The 22,595-nt window shown below is 43.7% G+C and overlaps 2 protein-coding genes across 28 annotated transcripts in view; one reads left to right on the top strand and one right to left on the bottom strand.

Annotated features, from left to right (window-relative positions):
* Positions 1 to 22,595, top strand: part of BASP1 (brain abundant membrane attached signal protein 1) — a 1,209,505-nt gene that overhangs the window by 801,279 nt on the left and 385,631 nt on the right. Inside the window, exon 1 of one of the 27 annotated variants that reach the window (XM_050794708.1) lies at positions 22,204 to 22,207. The exons of the other annotated variants lie outside the window; for them this stretch is intronic. The gene's annotated coding sequence lies outside the window, so the exon portion shown is untranslated. Of the gene's footprint in view, positions 1 to 22,203; positions 22,208 to 22,595 lie in introns of those variants that run through there. 27 annotated transcript variants of the gene reach the window in all.
* Positions 1 to 22,595, bottom strand: part of MYO10 (myosin X) — a 275,069-nt gene that overhangs the window by 201,448 nt on the left and 51,026 nt on the right. The window contains exon 2 of the mRNA XM_050794761.1: positions 13,930 to 14,028. Within this exon, the coding sequence (XP_050650718.1) occupies positions 13,930 to 14,028 (99 nt within the window). The remainder of the gene's footprint in view (positions 1 to 13,929; positions 14,029 to 22,595) is intronic.

The raw sequence follows: 22,595 nt of genomic DNA, 5'->3' as shown, positions 1-22,595 counted from the left end.
AACACAGTGAAACCCCGTCTCTACTAAAAAAAAATACAAAAAACTAGCCGGGCGAGGTGGCGGGCGCCTGTAGTCCCGGCTACTCGAGAGGCTGAGGCAGGAGAATGGCGTAAAAACCCGGGAGGCAGAGCTTGCAGTGAGCTGAGATCCGGCCACTGCACTCCAGCCTGGGCGACACAGCGAGACTCCGTCTCGAAAAAAAAAAAAAAAAAAAAAAAAAAGAAAAAGCCTCTCTTCCACCCTCTTCCTTTCATTCTGGCCCTAGGGTCTGTGAGTGGTTTACACACTACCAGAGTAGAAACAACAGTGACACTCTGGGCCAGGTACAATGGCTCATGCCTGTAATCCCATCACTTTGGGAGGCAGAGACAGGAGGATCACTTCAGCTCAGGAGTTCGAGACCAGCCTGGGCAACATGGCAAAACTCCGTTCCTACAAAATATACAAAAATTAGCCAGGCTTGGTGGCACACACCTGTGGTCCCAGCTCCTTGGCAGACTGAGGTGGGTGGATTGCTTTAGGCTGGGAGGCGGAGATTGCAGTGAGCCAAGATCATGCCACTGCACTCTAGCCTGGGTGACAAAGTGAGACCCTGTCTCCAAAGACAAACAAAACTCCCACAATGATTCTTCTGATATGCAGGTTTTTTGGTTGGTTTGTTTGTTTGGTTTTTTTTTTTTTTTTTTTTTTTTGGTCACTTGTGGGCCTTTTAAGTCTTGTAACTTCCTTATTAAAAGGCCATATGATCACAGTCTTAACGAAGCATGCAGCATTCTGATGACTTATTTGGCTTCATGCTGATTACAAATGGAGCTTCATTCATCCATTCAGTGTTCATCATTAGGGGCCTCCCTGGGCTAGGCTCTGCTCCTAGGTGCCAATGACAAGTCCCCATTCTAAGAGACCTTGGTGAGGAGAGACAGAAAAAAAACAAACACACACACGATACAGGTGGTGGGGCTCTTTGAAAGGGGGCCTGAATAGGTGTGTGAATACACACCTTGTATTCAGAGCCTTGTGTATTCAGCTAGAGCCTGCGTATTTGAGTTTGTGCATTTATCCCTAAAGGAAGGCAGGAAAGACAGACATCTCTGCAGGAACCAGGTTACCAGGACAAAGAACAAGAGCTTGGCCTGCTTGAGGGAGAGTCTCCCAGATTACAATAAGTGAGCTTTCTGTGCAGATTTGTCAACATGCACATGTTTATCCTGGAGCTAAGTGCGCTAATGAACAAGCTGATGAGTTTTTTTTTCTATAATCCCACAGTGAAAATTAATGGAAACATCTGACTTTCCATCTTTGAGCCACAAAATGCCAAAGCGAATTCCTGGAAGAGGTCTAGGGAGTCAGAACCACGTGGCTTCCAGAGCAGAAAAGATTCTTAAACTCAATACCAAGTTAAGCTGGACAAGTTGCATTTTCCTTGGTCTTGAAAGCAAGAATGAAAATCCCAGTGGCGTTCCATCTCTAGAGTATAGACCGCTGATTCTAAGGAACTCAGTAGGCTGGTGTTTAGTGTCCATCTCAGAGGTGGGTATTTCCAGGAGCAACAGCAAAATGTGGGAAAAGCACAGAGAACTGAAGAGTTTCCCAGCTCAATGCTGTCTTTTTCATACAGCTGCAACTGTTTTGATTGAAGTGAATTCCAAGAATAACAGATGGAGCACTACTAAAGTTTCAACAGAAGAAGCCAAAAACTATACATCAGATTTTTAAAAATTATCTGTCACTTATCACCGGCACAGTCCTCTCTCCCTTTACTTTCAGGGTGACTGTGCAACCCACCTTTCTCCAGAGAATGACCCTTCACCCACAGGCAGGGACAGCCCACCCACCCCGACATGCATAGCATGTGGCCAGGGCTCAGCGGTCTGGCATCGCTTAGCAGATCTAAGCTGAGCTGTCGGATTCTCCATTCCTGGAATCTGGGGCTGAGTCTCAACAAATCCTTCTTGACGTTGTCTATTTCTTAAGAAAAGATACAAACCATACTTTAAAATGTGCTATTATTTTGTAAAACAGTACAAAAAAGGTATCCCAGAGGAAGGTAGTTTAAAAATAAATTGTAACACCTGTAATCCCAGCACTTTGGGAGGCCGGGGTGGGTGGATCACCTGAGGTCAGGAGTTCAAGATCAGCCTGACCAATATGGTGAAACCCCATCTCTACTAAAAATATAAAAATTAGCCGGGCGTGGTGGCGGGTGCCTGTAGTCCCAGCTACTAGGGAGGCTGAGACAGGAGAATTGCTTGAACCCAGGAGGCAGAGGATGCAGTGAGCTGAGATCACACTACTGCACTCTAGTCTGGGCGACAGAGTGAGACTCCGTCTCAATAACAACAATAATAATAGTAGTAGTAGTAATAAATAAATTAATTACAAAGGGAGTTATTGCTTAACAGGCTTGGAGTTTTTGTTTGGAGTGATGAAAAAGTTTTGGAAATAGTGGTGTGATAGCATAACATTATAAATGTGATTACTGCCACTAATACATTTAAAATGGTTTAAATGGTAAGTTTTATGCAGTATTTATTTACCAAACACACACACACACACACACACACACACACACACACACACACACACAAAAACAATAGAGGAAAACCCAAGCTCTAGTCCAAAAAAAATTGTGTATTTATTCATTCATTTTCCTTTCGATTCAAACGTGAGTATTTGCCGAAGAAACTAGTAATAGCAAATCCTTTAGACACCCAACAGAAAAAGTGAAAACCCCAAAAGGAATACAAATGTTACAGCTGTGAGCAAATGCACATACGCAACAGCACCAGCGTTAAAGCTGCCAGCCTATTTTAGGGACATGCTTTGCCTCTCAACTGGACTGCGGAAAAAAACTTTTTTTTTTTTTTTTTTGAGTTGTATTTTGTTGAATTGTACTGTCATCAGACAGAAGAGTCACCAGAAAAATGCTATTTTTAAGCCATAAACAACAGATGAATGATAAGCTAAAAAATAACAAATTAAAATGGAGGGCCATTAAGTTGCTATTAGGGTGAACCATATGTGATTGCAGATCTCTAACCCTTTATGGCCTCTAGAAACGGCAATTTCATATGGTTCACAGGAACCCAGGGGTTAATTGGGTTGGAGGCAGCAGTTGCAACACAAGAGACACACGTAAGACTCAGAGGCTACAGCTATGATGCACATGACCTCCTGTTTCTTTCCTCTTGAGAGAAAAAGGAGTAAGATGTTTCCACTTTATGATGGGGATAATAATACACATTTTTAAAATAACAACAAAAAAGCAAAGGATTTATGTCCAGGCCAGCGGACTGAAAAGAATCTAATCCTATCTGTCCCTGAGTTTGGTTTTGAGAGTTATTAGATCCTAATGACACTATGTTTGCATTATACATGTGGCCCCCAAGTGCCTTTTCCTCCATCCTCACAAGTTTACTGCCTCCCTGCTGGTCTCCACCCCAGCCACTCTTCCCAGGAAACTGGAGCTGCTCTCCTGGACCCCAGGTGGCCCCCTCTTGCCAGCTGCCCGACCTGGGGGGCCGGGCCAGCTGCCGCTCACTCAGTCTCCCTTGGGTTCCACATGCAAGGAAGAAGTTCACAGTGAGCGGTGGGACCGTGCTCCTGTGCACCTGGGCAGCTGCCTCAGCGCAGTAGCTGGCTTTGCGTGAGAAGCCTGGAATGCAGCTTCCCTGGCTGCTGGAACGTGCAGGCCTTCCTGGCTCTCAGATGAGACTTTTTCCCTTGGCTCAGATGTCTAGGATCCACCACTTCCCCTCAGCACTCAGATCTGTCCACCTCAAGTTGAAATCACTGGGTTCTAGTTGTCCAGTTCTTCCTAATAATTCCTGGGGTCAACTCCAAATGACAGACCCACCAGGCTGTCCCCTACTGACCATTTCCCTGCATTCAACAGGCTTGGGGGAGATTTTTCTGGGAGACAGGAGTGTGTGTAGATGGTGTACCGAGCAGGAGGGTGTGAAAAGGTCAAAAAGTCGCCTACATCCACAAGGCATCCAAGGGACATAAAAATGACACCAATGGGGGCAAAGGGAAGGGGGCAGGAGGAAGCAAAAGAAAACCAGCTGGACAGGGTGGAAAGTGTGTGAAAACAACCACAAATGCAATGAAAAGTCACTGCATTAATTCATCTCTTATCAAGTTTCACAAAATTGGGCCAACAGCATTAACTGCAACAAACCAAAACCAGAGAGTCAAACCAAAAAGTCAGAGACGGCTTTAAGTGGGAGCTGTGATTATAAGTAGTTAGTGCTGTGTTCCCAGGGTGGCTTGAAGAAGTCTGACTCTCTCAGCAGGTGGGGATGACTTGAAAGTCCCAGGCAATCTTATGATCTTTTAGTGGATTAATAAAATGAGAAGAATTTTTTTAACCAAGCTTAGTTAACCTTGTTGCAAATAGAGAGAAGGACATGGAGGAGGTTGTCTACTTGTAGATTTGGATGATTAAATCCTCAACCAGTAAATATTTTGAAAGACCCCATATAGAAACAATTCAGAGTACCAAACGGGATCACCGCACAGACTAATCACCTTGATGAAATGGACTGCAGTAAATTGAATAATGACCCCTTAAAATACAATTAGGTAAACTGATATCACTCTAAGCTATTTCAGAGCAATCAAATTAGACTCTTTCCAGAAAAAGGTAATAAAATAGTTCTAATCGCCAGGGTGAAAAATCTAATTTAAAACTCATTAATTAATTCTACAATGTTCCTAAAGGGTGCTACAGTGACTGCTGAGCGCCTCCTGGATGTTCCAGAAAAGACAAACGTTTAGTGCTGTCTTTCTTCTTACTCTTTACATGAGTTGATCTTTTAGCTGTATCTGCACCTGCAGAAACACGGTGCTTTTAAAAAATCTGCTCTTCAGCCGGGCGCGGTGGCTCACACCTGTAATCCCAACACTTTGGGAGGCCAAGGCAGGTGAATCACAAAGTCAGAAGATCAAGACCATCCTGGCTAACATGGTGAAACCCCATCTCTACTAAAAATACATAAAATTAGCCGGGTGTGATGGCACGTGCCTGTAGTCCCACCTACTCGGGTGGTTGAGGCAGGAGAATCGCTTGAACCCGGTAGGCGGAGGTTGCAGTGAGCCAAGATCGTGCCACTGCACTACAGCCTGGATGACACAGCGAGACTCCGTCTCAAAAAACAAAAAAAAAAAAAACTGCTTTTCTGAAACTCTGTCCAAAGCTTGTGGTACAAGAAGACAACTGATTTCTAACTTGTAGGATACGTGCTGACCCGCCTGTGTGCTGGGGCCTTCAGAGGCCACAGGTATGTATTTTTCAATAAAGTGTGAAAGAGTGTCATTTGCTCATTTCTTTTTCCATCTGTAAATACTTCACAGCAAGTATAAGTTACAAGTCAAATGGAATACTTTGGTTCTCTGTATTCTTAGTATCAACCTATAGTGCTTTAAATTTTAGAGTGGAATGAAATTTTAAATTAACATTACAACTATCTGCTTGGCAAAAACAAACAACAAAAAAACCAGCTGAATGAATACAAAATTCTCATAAAGACTGAATGAAATAAGAAAGCATGGGTTGGGCAGTGACTCACACCTGTAATCCTACTGCTTTCAAAGACTGAGTCAGGTCACCTGAGGTCAGGAGTTCCAGACCAGCCCGGGCAACACAGTAAGACCCCATCTCTGGAAAAAATTTTTCAGGCGTGGCGCACCCCTGTAGTCCTAGCTACTCGGGAGCCTGAGACAGAAGGATGGCTCAAGTCCAGAAGTTACAATGAGCTGTGATTGGACCACTGCACCCGAGCCTGGATGACAGAGCAAGACCCCGTCTCTAAAAACAGAAGGTGGCCGGGGTGGTAGCTCAAACCTGTAATCCCAGCACTTTGGGAAGCCAAGGCGGGTGAATCACCTGAGGTCAGGAGTTCAAGGCCAGCCTAGCCAACAGGGCAAAAGTACATCTCTACTAAAAATACAAAAATTAGCCGGGCGTGGTGGCGCATGCCTCTAATCCCAGCTACTCAGGAGGCTGAGGCAGAAGAATCGCTTGAACGCAGGAGACAAAGGTTGCAGTGAGCTGAGATTACACCACTGCATTCCAGCTGGGGCAAAGGAGCAAGACTCCATTTCAAAAAACAATAATAATAATAATTATTATTATTATTATTATAATTAATAAAAACAGAAGGAAAAAAGGAAAGGAAAGAAAAGCAAGCAGGCAGGCATGGCCTTTAGTGATCTCACATGAAACAACTGTGTGAGATCTCCTGCCAGCCTGTGTTTCTGAGGTTCCATTTTAGGATTTTAGACGCACATGGCTCTGCTTTTTCTCCAACACTAGACAGGATTTTAAAACTGCTTTTTAATTCACCTGAGAATTATCACGCTGCAGTAAGCCCAGCCCCTGGCCACTGGAGGGGAGAGCTCAGAGAATAAAAAGGAAAGGAAAAGCTTCAAAGGGCAACAAAAAACCTTCTAACCTTACCCAAAGCCCTCCTTCTTGTCTTTATCTTTGCTTCCTCCAAAACAGTAATGCTGGTGGAATACGGAAGGGCTTGAGTGCTTCTTGCTTTTTAAGTAAATATGACTCTAAGGCATTTTTCAGGAACATCTTCAAAATCCTTACTCCTCCAATGTGGCTGGTCCAGCGACATAACATCACCAAGGAGCTTGTGAAAAATTCAGCCCGCTTTCCAGCCCTACCCCAACTTGCCTGTCAGAAGCTGCAGCTTAACAAGATCCACAGGTGATTCGTATGCACCACTCTAAATCAAAGGAAAATTACACTAATGGTTTTGTAAACTCTTTATGGACTCTAAGAGGTCACTTTTGAGTAAAATAAAAATTTCCTGGCTGGGAGGCCAAGCTGGGTGAATCACCTGAGGTTGGGAGTTGGAGACCAGCCTGGCCAACGTGGAGAAACCCCGTCTCTACTAAAAGTACAAAATTAGCCAGGCGTGGTGGCGTGCGCCTGTAATCCCAGCTACTCAGGAGGTTGAGGCAGGAGAATCACTTGAACCCAGGAGGCAAAGGTTGCAGTGAGCTGAGATCGCATCACTGCACTCCAGCCTGGGCAACAAGAGCGAAACTCAGTCTCGGCGGTGGGGTGGGGGGGAATTTCTCTGAAATCGTTTTTAAAGATATAGACAAATTGTCATTTGACAATTTCTACCATTTACCCACCATGTGACCTCAAACATGGTATTTCCTGTGTGTGTGTGTGTGTGTGTGCGCGCGCGCGTGTGTGTGTGTTTACATACATGCTAATATAAAATGTTTCAGCTTAAGCATGTTTTAGTGCACAGCCTAGTGGCATTAAGTACAATTACAGTGTTGTGCACCATCACCATGAACCATCTTTAGAATGTTTCATCTTTCAAAACTGAAACACTATCCCCATTAAACACTAACATGCAATTCTCCCCTCCTCTCAGAAATACCAATATCTTAACACAAAGCTGGGTCAAAATTAACCAATTTCCTTTAAAAGTAACCAAGGACAGGCTTGATCAAGGACAAGACTATGCTCTAAACTTCTGACTCTGACTCCAAGGATCTATCCCTGGCCTGGCATGGTGGCTCAAGCCTGTAATCCCAGCAGTTTGGGAGGCCGAGGCAGGCAGACTGCTTGAGCTCAGGAGGTAGAGACCAGTCTGAGCAACATGGCAAAACCCCATCTCTACAAAAAATGAGTCAGGAGCAGTGACATGTGCCTGTGGTTCCAGCTACCAGGGAGGCCGAGGTGGGAGGATCACTTGAGCCCGGGAAGTGGAGGCTGCAGTGAGCCATGGTCATGCCACTGCATTGAAGACTGGGTAATTGAGCAAGACCCTGTCTCCAAAAAAAAAAAAAAAAAAAAATCTATCCCTGCCCAGTTAAGTGCAATGTTCCTGTCCTGGGAACCAGAACCAGTTAAAGAACTTCTCCTAATGCTTGGCAACGATTCCTGCATGTTCCACCATGAACCTGTAACGTAAAGAGGGGAAGACTATGTAGGTCAGTAGAAAAACACACTACAGTCTTTGGGCCACTGACAGTTCTTGATCCAAGCCTGAACCCAATTTTAAAAATCTTGCCTCACTTTTCTCATAACCCTGCAATTCCTACATGAGTCACCAAGCTAATTATACTTGTTACATTTGGGAATGACAGAGTGGACAACATAAAACTAAGTATTCGATGACCAACTGAAGATTAGAGGTCAAGGCTCAGCGTTGTTTTCACATTTAAGTACATGTTATCATAGTTCAGTTCCTTCCAAACCCACAACCCATAAATACTGTTGAAAATGATCAGAACTACTGACCCGACCAACCCATTCCACTCCCACCTCATTGAGAGCTGCCCATGGACAACAGCTGGCAAGGACTTCACACGGCCCAGGTTGCCAACCACAAGTCAAGGGCAGTGGCACCAAGAGACTGGTAGAGTTGTTAGTTAAGAGCCTTTGCCAGAAAGCTTAGTTAGGATAGGAATAGAAAGTATCTTTAGAGCCTTAGGGACATCATGCTAAGTGAAATAAACCAGCCACAAAAGCACAAATATATGAGTCCACTCGTGGAGGTATTTAAAGTAATCAAAGTCATAGGAACAGAAAGAAGAGTAGTTACCAAGAAAGAAGAGTAGTTACCAATCAGTGATTAGTGGGCACAGAGTTTCAATGCTGCAAGATGAAAACATTCTTGAGATCTGCTGCACAACAATGTGAATAAACTTAACCCTAGTACCCTTAAAAATAGTTAAGATGGTCAAGTTAATGTTATGTGATTCTTACCATAATTTTTTTAAAAAACAAAAAAGTTAAAAGACGAAAAGGAAAACCTCTTTGGAATTAAAATATAATTCAACAAGAAAGGGAAAGAATGCTGTATTAGTCCATTTTTGTGCTGCTGATAAAGACATACCCAAGACTGGGAAGAAAAAGAGGTTTAATTGGACTTACAGTTCCACATGGCTGGGGAGGCCTCAGAATCATGGCAGGAAGCGAAAGGCACTTCTTACATGGTGGCGACAAGAGAAAATGAGGAAGAAGCAAAAGCAGAAACCCCTGATAAACTCATCAGATCTCGTGAGACTTATTCACTATCACGAGACTAGCACAGGAAACACTGGCCCCCGTGATTCAATTACCTCCCCTCTGGGTCCCTCCCACAACATACATATGAGAATTCTGGGAAATACAATTCAAGTTGAGGTTTAGGTGGGGACACAGCCAAATCATATCATTTTGCCCCTGGCCCCTCCAAATCTTATGTCCTCACATTTCAAAACCAATCATGCCTTCCCAACAGTCCCCCAAAGTCTTAACTCATTTCAGCATTAACCCAAAAGTCCACAGTCCAAAGTCTCATCTGAGACAAGGCAAGTCCCTTCTGCCTATAAGCTTGAATATTCAAAAGCAAGCTAGTTACTTCCTATATACAATGCGAGTACAGGTATTGGGTAAATACAGCCATTCCAAATAGGAGAAATTGGTCAAAACAAAGAGGTCACAGGGCCCACACAAGTTTGAAATCCAGTGGGGCAGTCAAATTTTAAAGCTCCAAAATTATCTCCTTTGATTCCAAGCCTCATATCCAGGTCACAATGATGCAAGAAGTGGGTTCCCAGGGTCTTGGGCAGCTCCACCCCTGTGGCTTTGCAGGGTACTGCCTCTCTCTCAACTGCTTTCACGGACTGGTGCTGTCTGCAGCTTTTCCAGGTGCACAGTACAAGCTGTCAGTGGATCCACCATTCTGCAGTCTGGAGGATGGTGGCCCTCTTCTCACAGCTCCACTAGGCGGTACCCCAGTAGCGACTCTGTGTGGGGGCTCCGACCCACATCTCCCTTCCACACTGCCCTAGCAAAGGTTCTCCATAAGGGCCCCGCCCCTGCAGCAAACTTCTGCCTGGGCATTCAAGCATTTCCACACATCTTCTGAAATCTAGGCAGAGGTTCCCAAACCTCAATTCTTCTGTGCACCTGCAGACTCAACAACACGTGGAAGCTGCCAAGGCTTAGGGATTCCACCCTCTGAAGCCACAACCTGAGTTGTACAACATTGGCCCCTTTCAGACACGGCTGGAGCGTGGAGCGGCTGGGAGACAGGACACCACGTCTCTAGGCTACACACAGCACAGGGACCTGGGCCCAGCCCATGAAACCGTTTTTTCCTCCTAGGCCTCTGGGACTGTGATGGAGGGGCTGCTGTGAAGGTCTCTGACATGGCCTAGAGACATTTTCCACATGGTCTTAGGGATTAACATTAGGCTCCTTGCTACTTATGCAAATTTCTGCAGCCAGCTTGAATTTCTCCCCAGAAAATGGGATTTTCGGCCAGGCGCAGTGGCTCACGCCTGTAATCCCAGCATTTATGGAGGCCAAGACAGGTGGATCACGAGGTCAGGAGATCAAGACCATCCTGGCTAACACGTGAAACTTTGTCTCTACTAAAAAAACAAAAAACAACCGGGCATGGTGGCAGGTGCCTGTAGTCCCAGCTACTCGGGAGGCTGAGGCAGGAGAATGGCGTGAACCCGGGAGGCGGAGCTTGCAGTGAGCCAAGATCACGCCACTGCACTCCAGCCTGGGCAACAAAGCGAGACTCCATCTCAAAAAAAAGAAAAAAGAAAAAAGAAAAAGAAAACCCCAAAATGCTAGGATTACAGGTGTGAGCCACCGCACCCGGCCTAAAGGGGTTTTCTTTTCTATCACATAGTCAGGCTGCAAATTTGCCAAACTGTAATGCTCTGCTTCCCTTATAAAACTGAATGCCTTTAATAGCCCCCAAGTCAACTCTTGAATGCTTTGCTGCTTAGAAATTTCTTCCACCAGATACCCTAAATCATCTCTCTGAAGTTTAAAGTTTCAGAAATCTCTAGGGCAGGGGCAAAATGCCAACAGTCTCTTTGCTAAAACATAACAAGAGTCACCTTTGCTCCAGTTCCCAACAAGCTCCTCATCTCCATCTGAGACCACCTCAGCCTGGATTTCATTGTCCATATTATTATCAGTATTTCTGTCAATGCTATTTAACAGGTCTTGAGGAAGTTCAAAACTTTCCCACATTTTCCTGTCTTCTTCTGAGCCCTCCAAATTGTTCCAACCTCTGCTTGTTACCCAGTTCCAAAGTTGCTTCCACGTTTTCAGGTATCTGTCCAGCAAGGCTCCACGCTTGGTACGAATTTACTGTATTAGTCCATGTTCACAACTGGGAAGAAAATGACGTTTAGTTGGACTTATAGTTCCACATGGCTCAGGAGGCGTCAGAATCATGGCGGGAGGCAAAAGGCACTTCTTATTACATGGAGGTGGCAAATGAGGAAGAAGCAAAAGCGGAAACCCCTGATAAACCCATCAGATCTCATGAGATTTACTTGCTATCACAAGAATAGCATGGGAAAGACTAGCCCCCATGATTCAATTACCTCCCCCTGGGTCCTTCCCACAACATATGGGATTTCTGGGAGATACAATTCAAGTTGAGATTTGGGTGGGGACACAGTCAAACCTTATCCGGTGCCATGAAAAACCTATTTTACAACACTTTCAGGAACACAGTTTTGTTAAATGAATGACACTGTTTAGATATTGTTTTCCCTTTTCATATCATCTTGAGAAGCATGTACAGGTCCTGAAAGAAACCAAATTCTCATCTGGGGAAAGTGAGATGGGAAGACAGCCAGAGTGACAGAAAAATGCGGCCAGTCCTATCCTACAGGGAAACTTAAAACATTTAATCAGTGCCTGACCCTAAAGTTGAGCAAAATTCACTTATTTACTCCTTAGACTACAGATCATACTATACTACCTGAGACTCTAATGGAGAAGGAACTGGACTGCGTGTTGGTGAAGTGTCCACACTGTCAGTGACCTTAGACATGCTGCCTGCCTCTTTGTTCCCCCTTTCTCCCCATACCCCCAAATCTATATTAACAAAGCACAGATATATCTATATACTGAAAATCCATTCAAGACTCTCAGAAGAAAAAGAAATGAAGGAGTTACACACACAGTATTACTACAGCTTATCAAATCAAGAACTAAGAACGGTTCCACCAAGTAGACCGCCCCTGCTAAGAAGTTTTGATAACCAAGTAGCCCGTCTGTCTCAAATTATGGAAACTGGCCCTGAAGCTTTTATTCTCAATACAACAACTTGCAAACTCAATTCATAAACTATGTGGTTTTGGCCAGGGATGGTGGCTTACGCCTGTAATCCCAGCACTTTGGGAGGCCTAGGTGGGCAGATCACTTGAGGTCAGGAGTTCGAGACCAGCCTAGCCAACATGATGAAACTCCATCTCCACTAAAAATACAAAAATTAGTCGGGTGTGGTGGTGGGCGCCTATAATCTCAGCTCCTCAGGAGGCTGCGGCAGGAGACTCACTTGAACCCTGGAGGCGAAGGTTGCAGTGAGCCAAGATGGTACCACTGCACTCCAGGCTGGGCAACAGAGCAAGACTACATCTCAGAAAATAAAAAAATAAATAAAAATAAAAACATAAGCTATAAGTTTTAGATCCTTACATTTGACTATCTTTTATTTCCTTAAGTCTTAAATTTTAATACGCACCTCTGAGGTACAGGCCAATTTATAACATTAGTTTCCCTAGTAAAATGGAGATGTCAGGTTTCTCTTACAATCATCGAAATATAATCAAGCAAACCAGTTTCTGGATTCACATATTTAATTTGAGTGATATGGCTTTTCATTCATTTTACGCTAAAGAAACAAAATCAGGAATACTGGCGCTCCTACAAACAGAAGAAACTTCTTCAGTTGCTTAACAAGGTGGATAAATAGGCTCAGCTTCAGTAATTTAGTCAGTCTTGTTCTTACAGTGATCAGTACAACATTACCCTAAATTCTCAGTGGGATCCTAGTATTTTCAACATTCTATTTGTGATTAACTGAATGGTTTGTTTTCTCAGACGGAGTCTCGCTCTGTCAGCCAGGCCTGAGTACAGTGGCGCAATCTCAGCTCACTGCAACCTCCACCTCGCAGGTCGAAGCAATTCTTCTGCCTCAGCCTACCAATTAGCTGGGATTACAGGCACCTGCCACCACAGCTGGCTAATTTTTGTATTTTTAGTAGAGACAGGGTTTCACCATGTTGGCCAGGCTGGTCTTGAACTCATGACCTCAAGTGATCCATCTGACTCGGCCTCCCAAAGTGCTGGGATTACAGGCGTGAGCCACTGTACCCGGCCTGAACTGAATGTTTGTATTCTCCCTCAAAATTAATATGTTGAAATCCTCATCTCCCATGAAATGGTGTTAGGGTCTTTGGCAGGTGACTAGGTCATGAAGATGCAGCCTTCATGAATAGGATTAGCACCCTTATAAAAGAGCGCCAAGAGAACTCCCCCTTCTATGATGTAAGGCCCAGCAGGAAGCTGGCTGGCTGTGATCCAGTGAGCAGAGACCTCACAAGACACAGAACTGCTAGCATCTTGACGGCCTTGGACTTCTCAGGCTCCAAAACTGTGACACATGGATATTTGCTCTTCATGAATCACTCAGTCTGTGGTACTCTGTCAGGGCAGCCCAAACTGACTAACACACTATGGAAGTTTAAGAATTTTAAGAGCAAGTAACAAGTTAATCAGTCGGCAAGTATCAATATACTTGAACTTTTGCTCAAATTACTTGCATCCTATACTTCTGATTGCTGAAAAAGATGAAAGAACACAGAGAAGATACCCAGGAGGGAAACCAGGCCAGTGCCATGCCCTTCTGTCCCCACACTGGTTGGAATATTTGCTGTGTTCCATTTGAGAGAACTGTATTGTATCTATCACACACACACACACGGTGTACATTCTACATTCCCACTGGGATTCTGAATTATCACTTAGGAAAACAATGTAAAGCGTGTGTATGTGTAGCGGGGCCAAGCACACATGCCCTGGGCAAGAATAGCTACAGAGCAGACCACTGATGTTGGGAAGCTGCAGGGACTTGTTCTTACCTGACCATAGTCTGTCCGGAAGACGACGACGCCTTCTGCACAGGAATTTACAGTACTTGGAAAATGCTGGCCATTTTCTCTCAGCCAGACCCGTGTTCCCTGTAAACAAAACAAAACAAGACTGAACTGAGTTTGGATTGCATTTTGTGGCGAAACTCTACTGTCGGAATTACCATAACTCCTATATTCCTTTAAAAAAAAAAATCTTTTTGAAAAGTAAACGTCTTTCTCAAGCAAAGAACACATCTTCAGGAAGCATCATCCACAGGCTTTACTATCCACAAGTGTGACTGAGAGTCCCACCAGACAGAGAAGGCAAAGAGGGACTAAGAAAATAGCAGCTAGCCCCTGTGTTCACACCATGCAACTGATTTACGTGGATTACTTCATTTGAGATGATGAGGCAGACACTACGATCATTCTCATCTTACAGAGGGAGAACCAGAGGCCTAGAGGTAAAGAAACTTGCCCAGCATCACAAAGACTGAGTGAGTATTTGACAGGCAGTTGGGCTCCAGAAAGCAAAAGTTTAACTAGGTCACAACAAGCCTTCACCCTCTTTGAGAACTCTTCAGAAACTAATGGCTCCCATCCTCTTAGGTCAAAGTCCGGTACACCTGCGCACCTGGAGAACATTAGACCACTCCCTCGACTCCTACTTATACCAAAATCCATGTGCAAACTGGACTCTCCAAAAGAGGAACTGAAGTTTCTAATATGTATCAGAACTCAGTCCACCAGCACAAATGTTGTTAGGATTACATGAGACACCTAATGAACTTCAAAGTTCAGGACTGTATCTTAAAAGACGGCAACTTCGAGATCCTACTTTTTAATCTTGGGCACATTTTTTGGCATTGATCTCATTTCCACTTATTTATTTCCCCACTGGACAAATGAAATATCATATTGAGCTTTTTTAAGGCTCAATTTCATCGTCCTTTGATTTCATCATATGAAACCATTTTTCAAACACAAGTGATAAAGTTTGGAGGAATTAGTGGGTATTTCCTGGTCATTCAAAGAATGACATTCATGAATACTACTCAGCCATAAAAAGGAATGAAATAATGACATTCACAACAACGTGGATGGAGTTGGAGACCGTTATTCTAGTGAAGTCACTCAGGAATGGAAAACCAATCATCATATGTTCTCGTTTGTAAGTGGGAGCTAAGCTATGAGGATGCAAAGTCATAAGAATGACACGATGGACTCTGGGGACTCAGGGAGAAGGGTGGGAGGGCGGAGAAGGATAAAAGACTACACAACAGGTACAGTGGACACTGTTCGGGTGATGGGTGCACCAAAATCTCAGAAATCACCACTGAATAACATATTCATGTAACTGAACACCACCTGTTCCCCCAAAATCACTGAAATTAAAAAAAAAGAAAAAAAATTACCTTTATGATGTATACCCATATGATAGAATGCAACACCGAGCTTCAGTATCTCAATAAACTTTCTCTACTATGCTCAACAATTTCATTTCCAACAAAAATGACACCAAGCACATCCTATGAATCAATGTATTCACGTGGAAATAGAACAAAATTATCACTTGACATAGCACTTTTTTCTCCCTCCCTCCCTTACTAAAATAGCACTTTAACTGAACAACTCCTCTTCTCGAATTTTCTACATTTCATTTATTTCTGTTTTGTTAAATCTTTGAAATATACTGGTTATGGTATGTTCCACTTCCAGCTGAAGGAGCTAGTACTGCTCTTTTAACATAGAATTGGCAGGGGATAAATGACACACCAGTAAACTCAACATTTTATGTTACTTTAAATGGTGCCAATCAATAGCAAACATAGTCACCTCCAGTAACAGAGTGCCCCCGATATATCAGGGTCATGAACTATCAGGGTCATGTACTAAGGAGCCTCAGTGACATTACATTGAATACTAACCTTCCGTAAAATAGGAATCCTCTCAATTCCAAGAGGTAAGTGCAGCTTGGAGCTTAAGACTTTGCCCAGTGCCACACAGCTAGTGACCGAGGCAGGTCTCTCCAAATTCCTAATCCCATGCTCTTCCCACACATCACACTGACTCTACTTGTCTCCTGAAAATAATGCATAAATAAATCAAATGCATTCATCAATGAGCAATTAAAATCTAACAATACAGAGTTGCCTTAAATGGCCTGTTATCACACATAACTATTTGTTCTCATCTTCCTAGAAAGGAACATTTAAGAACACAAAATCTGACGTAAAGGTTACTCCATTCCCTCAGTGCCCACGATGACACTGTTTAAAATCCACAAGCCGGAGGACAGACGTGGTGGCTCACGTAATCCCAGCACTTTGGAAGGCCAAGATGGGTGGATCACTTGAGGTCAGGAGTTTGAGACCAGCCTGGCCAACATGGTAAAACCCCACGTCTACCAAAAAAGTACAAAAATTAGCCAGACATGGTGGCGCATGCCTGTAATCCCAGCTTCTCAGGAGGCTGAGGCAGGAGAATTGCTTGAAACCAGAAGGCAGAGGTTACACTGACTTGAGATTGTGCCACTACGTTCCACCCCGGGCGCCAGAGTAAACTCTATCTCAAAAAAATAGAAAATAAATAAATAAAATCCACAAACCAGGACCTAAAACGTTAACTGTTACTCAGAAGCCATAGTTAAGTCACTCTTGAGTTTGATGAATGAATTTCGGGCGGGCCAGCTAGAATCCCCAGACATAGGTTCTACAAGCATTTCTAAAATCACGGTGGCTGGAGATCCCAATATTGAAATGGAACAAACTCCTTTCCCCATTGACCAACTCACACAGTCCCCCTGAGAGTTCTGTGACTCTCCTAGTATCCCCTATTGCGACCTTATCTGTAAGAGACCCTCCCCATATGCACTCATTTCCCTGGTACATACTAAGGAGGTTTTAAGTTGTTCACTCCATTCACAGTTCTTTAAAGATGCGCCAAAGAGGAGTTTAAATCATCTGCTATAAAGATGGCAGATAGCATCAAAAATAAATATTAAGTGCTCCTATATAAATCTTGAGACCTGCCTATTTAAAGAACACATAGCACCAACAGGGGTCAGTACCCATTTGCACACAAGTCCCTCACGTCCCCCTACTCTTGCTTCAGGCTGAGACACTGATAACACACATGAAGAATGAGACTTCACAACTGCCTGTCAGTCCTGATTTCTTTATTAGCAAACAGCTGTTTCCAAAGAGAACACGGACTTCAGGCATCTGCCAAGAGGCTGGTCTCTCAAATATCCCTCCGTACCCAAACTGCATTACTTACAACATTCTAGAAAAAGATTCCAAATGCCTGATGACTTTTTTCAGCCTCTCTTTAATTCACATGTCAGGGACTGCAATATTTGAAAGCTTTTAAATATACGCCTCCCTACACACACGCACGCCCATGCTCGCAGCAATGAAAATGTTCAAAGTTATATAAGGCAAGAACTTTTACTCATTAGGTTAAAATCAGGAAATAAAAACTCCCAGTGTAGCTCCATCCCAGAACCCCTAGTCCAAACCTTTCTGTGTGTTGTGACCATCACTAGCACTGTTTTCGTTAAAAAGGATTTCACACACCTGTTTCCCAATTAAAATTGTCTATTTAGTAAGAATGAAATTGAGATTGTGCAACAGTATCAAATGACTATAAATGGTCAGCAGGATTAATATGTATCTTTTGGCTTCCACAGGCCACCCAGAAGGTATTTTTTCACTAAAGCGTGCAGTTTGACTTAGTATCTCACTGTGGGCTCTCTTTACCCTTTCGTTTTAAAGTACTACAAAGCCCTTTGTTGACACAGTACTTTATGATCAAACACACAGTTCAGGTCCTGTAGTCCAAAGGTCTTTTCCAACAGGTGTGAAGAACTGCTGATAAGCAACTTTTACAAAATCCAGCCCAGATTTCAAATCCACAGCCCATTGGCCAGTTTTCCTAGGTCTATCACAAACAGCTGTCTTCCACACATGGGAAGCAAAATGCATTCAAAACACCCCCTTTGTTCTTTGAAAAAGTATTAACTGGCAATTTTCATAGAATCGGAATTGCAAAGTTAAACCGCTGAAATAGATATTTTGTACATAGATTGTTCCTGGTGCTTTCTCTGAGACCCCAATCTTTCTACTTCTGCTCTATTAGAACACATGTGCCCAGGTCCAAAAGAGGCCACCCACAAGCACTTGAAAACGAAGTCACAGGCAGACATTTGAAGTGTCCAGACCATCTAAGTTGGAGCGGGAAAGAAAAATTTGCCCACCATATGCAAACTATTACATTCAGTCATTGCTACATAAGGCTGATAATTTAATACACAATATAGGCAACCTCGCATAAGGAAAAGGCTCACAATTTGATTAAAAATTGCCTTTATTAGCAGGTGGAACAAGTTTGAACATAACATACACATTTTATTAAAAATTGGAGAAGTTTGCGTGTTAATCTCTGAGACAAATATGTGAGTGTTAACATAATGGCTGAACATTTTTCTGTACATAATCACCAGAAACGTTTTTGCAATATAAAGCATTTGTGCATAAATTCCTATCCCCTTGTGAACTTTACAGCAATCCTGTAAGACAGAGAGGCAATACCATCCCTTTCTTCAAACGTAAGGTTCACAGAGGCTCCATTTTCTGCCAACAATGATTTCCTGGATATAATAAAAGGGGCCGACTTTACCAAATGTTGGTGAGGGTGTAGAGAAACTGAGAATATAAAATGGTCCATCTGCTTTGGAAAACGGTTTGGCAATTTCTTAAAAAGCTAAACATAATCTTACCATGTATGTCCTAACAATATAACTCCTAGATAGTTGTCTACTCAAAAAAAAAATATTTTTAAGTCTTGTGTGTAAATATTCATAGCAGCAATATTCTTCCTAGCCAAATACTGGAAACAACTCAAAGGTCTAGTAACTGGTATAGAGATACACAGAACAAATCCATACAATGGGACTCCTCAGTTATTTAAAACAAAAAAAAAGAATCACTGATATATTCACCAACAAATATGGACCACAGACATCATGGTAAGTGAAAGAGGACAAATACAAAAGGCTACATACTGTGGGGTTCTGTTTATATGAAGTTTCTGGAAAAGGCAAATCCATAGATACAGACAATAGATGAATGGCTATCCAAAGCTGGATGCGGGAGGGACAGTGACTGAGTGAAAAAGGTGGAAATCTGTCCAAAAACTGCCCTGTGGCGATGGCTGCACAACCGTATACATGTGCTGAAATTCATTCTACTGGGCACCTATAACGGGTGAATTTCTCTCTGTGGAATTATAAATCAATAATTTTGAATCACTTTTATTTTTATTTATTTATTTATTTTTGAGATGGAATCTCGCTCTGTCACTGCAAGCTCCGCCTCCCGGGTTCACGCCATTCTCCTGCCTCAGCCTCCCAAGTAGCTGGGACCACAGGCGCCCGCCGCCTCACCCAGCTAATTTTTTGTATTTTTAGTAGAGACGGGGTTTCACCGTGTTAGCCAGGATGGTCTCCATCTCCTGACCTCATGATCCGCCCGCCTCAGCCTCCCAAAGTGCTAGGATTACAGGCGTAAGCCACCGCACCTGGCCATCATTTTTAAAAAATTGTTTTCCCAGTCTATATATTTCTCAAATGCACATGAACATTCCTAACCATTCCATAGTAGGAAAACCCAATCACATTTCTGTAACTGAGCAACACAGGGGCTGAGAAACATCAAAACAACAACAACCCCATAACGATGAAATTTAAGGGCCACGTTGAATTCATTAAGTCCCTGTTCTCCATTAGCACAGACTAGAGGGGCTAGAGGACCACAGAGGAGACTTGCCCAAGCTAGTCTAAGGATGAGGTTGTGGTAGATTGTACCATGGTGTCATTGTGGACAATTATTCCCCTCCCTGGAAGAAAATCATAAAACCCTGGCCAACTGCCTCCTGCTTGGTGATACCTCCCCAGCCTGGCCCATTCATCACCTGTTATCTACGACTCCCTCCCACTCCAATAGCAAAGTGAAGCTGCTGCACAAGGCCTAAATATTGACACACAAAGTTGCTGGCCTCTGTTTTAAGATAAAGACGATTGTACCACCATCACCAATTTTAACCTCCTGTTGCCCTTTTGAAAACTATTACATTTCTCTTCCGATTTTAAAAATGATTTTCTTTCCTGAACTCTGAAAAAAATAAGTAAAGTTAGAGAAACAACCCTAAAAAGAGATGATGGTGGACTTTAAATACCATTCTGTACGGCATGTTCTAATTACAGGTTCACGAAAAAGAGAACATTCTTTAGCCAAACATACAACTTAGTCTCAGCCCCGGAACAGGGCACTGTGCCGACTCATCTCCCACAGCTGTTTCTCTCGCCTATGTTAAGTACCTCAGTTCAGGACTCTCTGGCCACCTACACGACAAACTCAAAATTTGCTCCTGAAATGTGATCTGCTTTTTCCTTTTTAAAGATGCAGAGGGCCAGCACAGTGCCTCATGCCTGTCATCCCAGCACTTTGGGAGACCGAGGCAGGTGGACTGCCTGAGCCCAAAAGTTTGAGACCAGCCTGGGCATCCTAGAGAGAACCTGTCACTTATTTTAAAAATGCAAAAAGTAAGCCAGGCATGGTGGTGCATGCCTGTGGTCTCAGCCACTTGAGAGGCTGAGGTGGGAGGATCACCTGAGGCTGGGAAGTAAAGAGTACTGTGAGCCATGACTGCACCACCTCACTCCAGCCTGGGAGACAGAGTGAGACTCTCTCTCCAAAAACAATAAAATTAAAATAAAATAAAATAAAAAGACACAGAGGTCAAATAACTTTGTAATGCATCAGATAAATTAACATGACTATTGAAATCTGCAGTAAATTCAACAGCCAAAAGAAAGTTTTCCTCTGTTTGCCTGCAATGACTCAGTGAAGAAGTCACCCGGCTTAGGCGATCTCTAACACAGGGCCAAGGGAGCGGGGATATTTGTTCTTGATGAACTGCAGAAATGGGTTGTGAGCATCACGGACTTAAGCAGCACTTTTCCACCTGTTTTACAGTCTCTCTTTTTTTTTTTCTTCTGTTGGAAGTAGGAGTTATCTTTCCAACTGATCAGATGCTTTTTTTCCCCTGATTCTTATGACTCAAAGACACATCAAAGGACACATGGCTTTCATGACACAAAGTTGTAATACAAGTTTCTCCACCTCGGTGCTATTGACATTGTGGACGAGATGATTCTTTGTTGCGGACTGCAGCTTCATTCTAGTTGAGAATCACTATTCTAGAGTAATAGTGGTCTAGAGCCATGGTCAAATTGAAGGCACTTACAAAACCATTCATTGTCAGTGACCTAGTTAATTGAAAGCAGACTCTGTCATCTAAATCCCATGAATTTCAAAAATCCCAAGAATGGAGGTCAGTCCAGATAAAGTATACCTGGGACAGACCTAATTTCTGGTATCATTAAAACTGGGTACACACAGAATAGAGAAAGTAGCCCCTGCAGCCCAATTCAAACAGTTTGACAAACGTAAGGGAAAGAGGAGCAGAGGCCGACAGGTGGGCAGTGGTGCTAGAAGAACACTCTTCTTTTCCTCCTCTCTGTCCACTCTGTGTGTGTGTGTGTGTGTCTGTGTGTGTGTGTGTGTCTGTGTGTGTGTGTGTGTCTGTGTGTGTCTGTGTGTGTGTGTGTGTGTGTGTGTCTGTGTGTGTGTGTGTCTGTGTGTCTGTGTGTGTGTGTCTGTGTGTCTGTGTGTGTGTGTGTGTGTCTGTGTGTGTCTGTGTGTGTGTGTCTGTGTGTGTGTGTGTGTGTGTGTGTGTTTTTTAAGGGAGAGCCGACTTTTAATGCAGATTATTGGAACCATGCAGACACAGCCTGTCCACTGCGCTCTTTAACCTCAGATGCTATCTCAACTTCCAAATGCTTGCAAACCCCAATGCAAAGCTTGTCAGAAAAAAGCTTAGCCACATGCAGATGAGAACGAGAGAGGAGCAAAGCAAGGTGCTCATTGGCCAAGCACGGTGGCTCATGCCTATAATTCCTGCAGTTTGGGAGGCCAAGGCGGGTGGATCACCTAACGTCAGAAGTTTGAGACCAGGCTGGCCAACATGATGAAACTCCATCTCTACTAAAAATACAAAAAATTAGCTGGGCGTGTTGGTGGGCGCCTGTAATCCCAGCTACTCAGGAGGCTGGGCAGGAGAATCACTTGAACCCGGAGGGCAGAGGTTGCAGTGAGCTGAGATCACACCACTGCACTCCAGTCTGGGAAACAGAGCAAGACTCTGTCTCAAAAAAAAGGGGGGGGAGGGAGCATGGCAGCATCATCACCAGTATAAAATGAGTATGACAAACGCAGCTCTAACACAAGCCGCAAGGACGAGGGAGCACTGTGAGCTGGGGCACAAGCCTAAGATTCAGAAATGAAGGGAAGGTGAAATTTAAGACTTCTCCCCTGCAGAGACAGCCACCCTCAGCAGGGGACCTGAAGTGATAGCAGCCAGTCTCCAAAGCATCCCTGGACACCCAGAATCCCCCACAGCAGTGGGTGGCCTTTATAGGTCCATGCTATAGAGTGCTCAAACAGAGTAGGGCACCCACGACAGCTAAGTGAGTCCCTCTGACTCATTTCCTTGTCTTGAGACTACAGGGTTTTAAATCCGAGGCTGGCAATCATTTCTGAAGAACTGCATCC

The sequence above is a fragment of the Macaca thibetana genome, chromosome 6 (genome assembly GCF_024542745.1).
Source record: "Macaca thibetana thibetana isolate TM-01 chromosome 6, ASM2454274v1, whole genome shotgun sequence".
In the NCBI taxonomy this organism is placed as follows: Eukaryota; Metazoa; Chordata; class Mammalia; order Primates; family Cercopithecidae; genus Macaca; species Macaca thibetana.
This window is presented reverse-complemented; position numbering and strand designations above follow the sequence as displayed.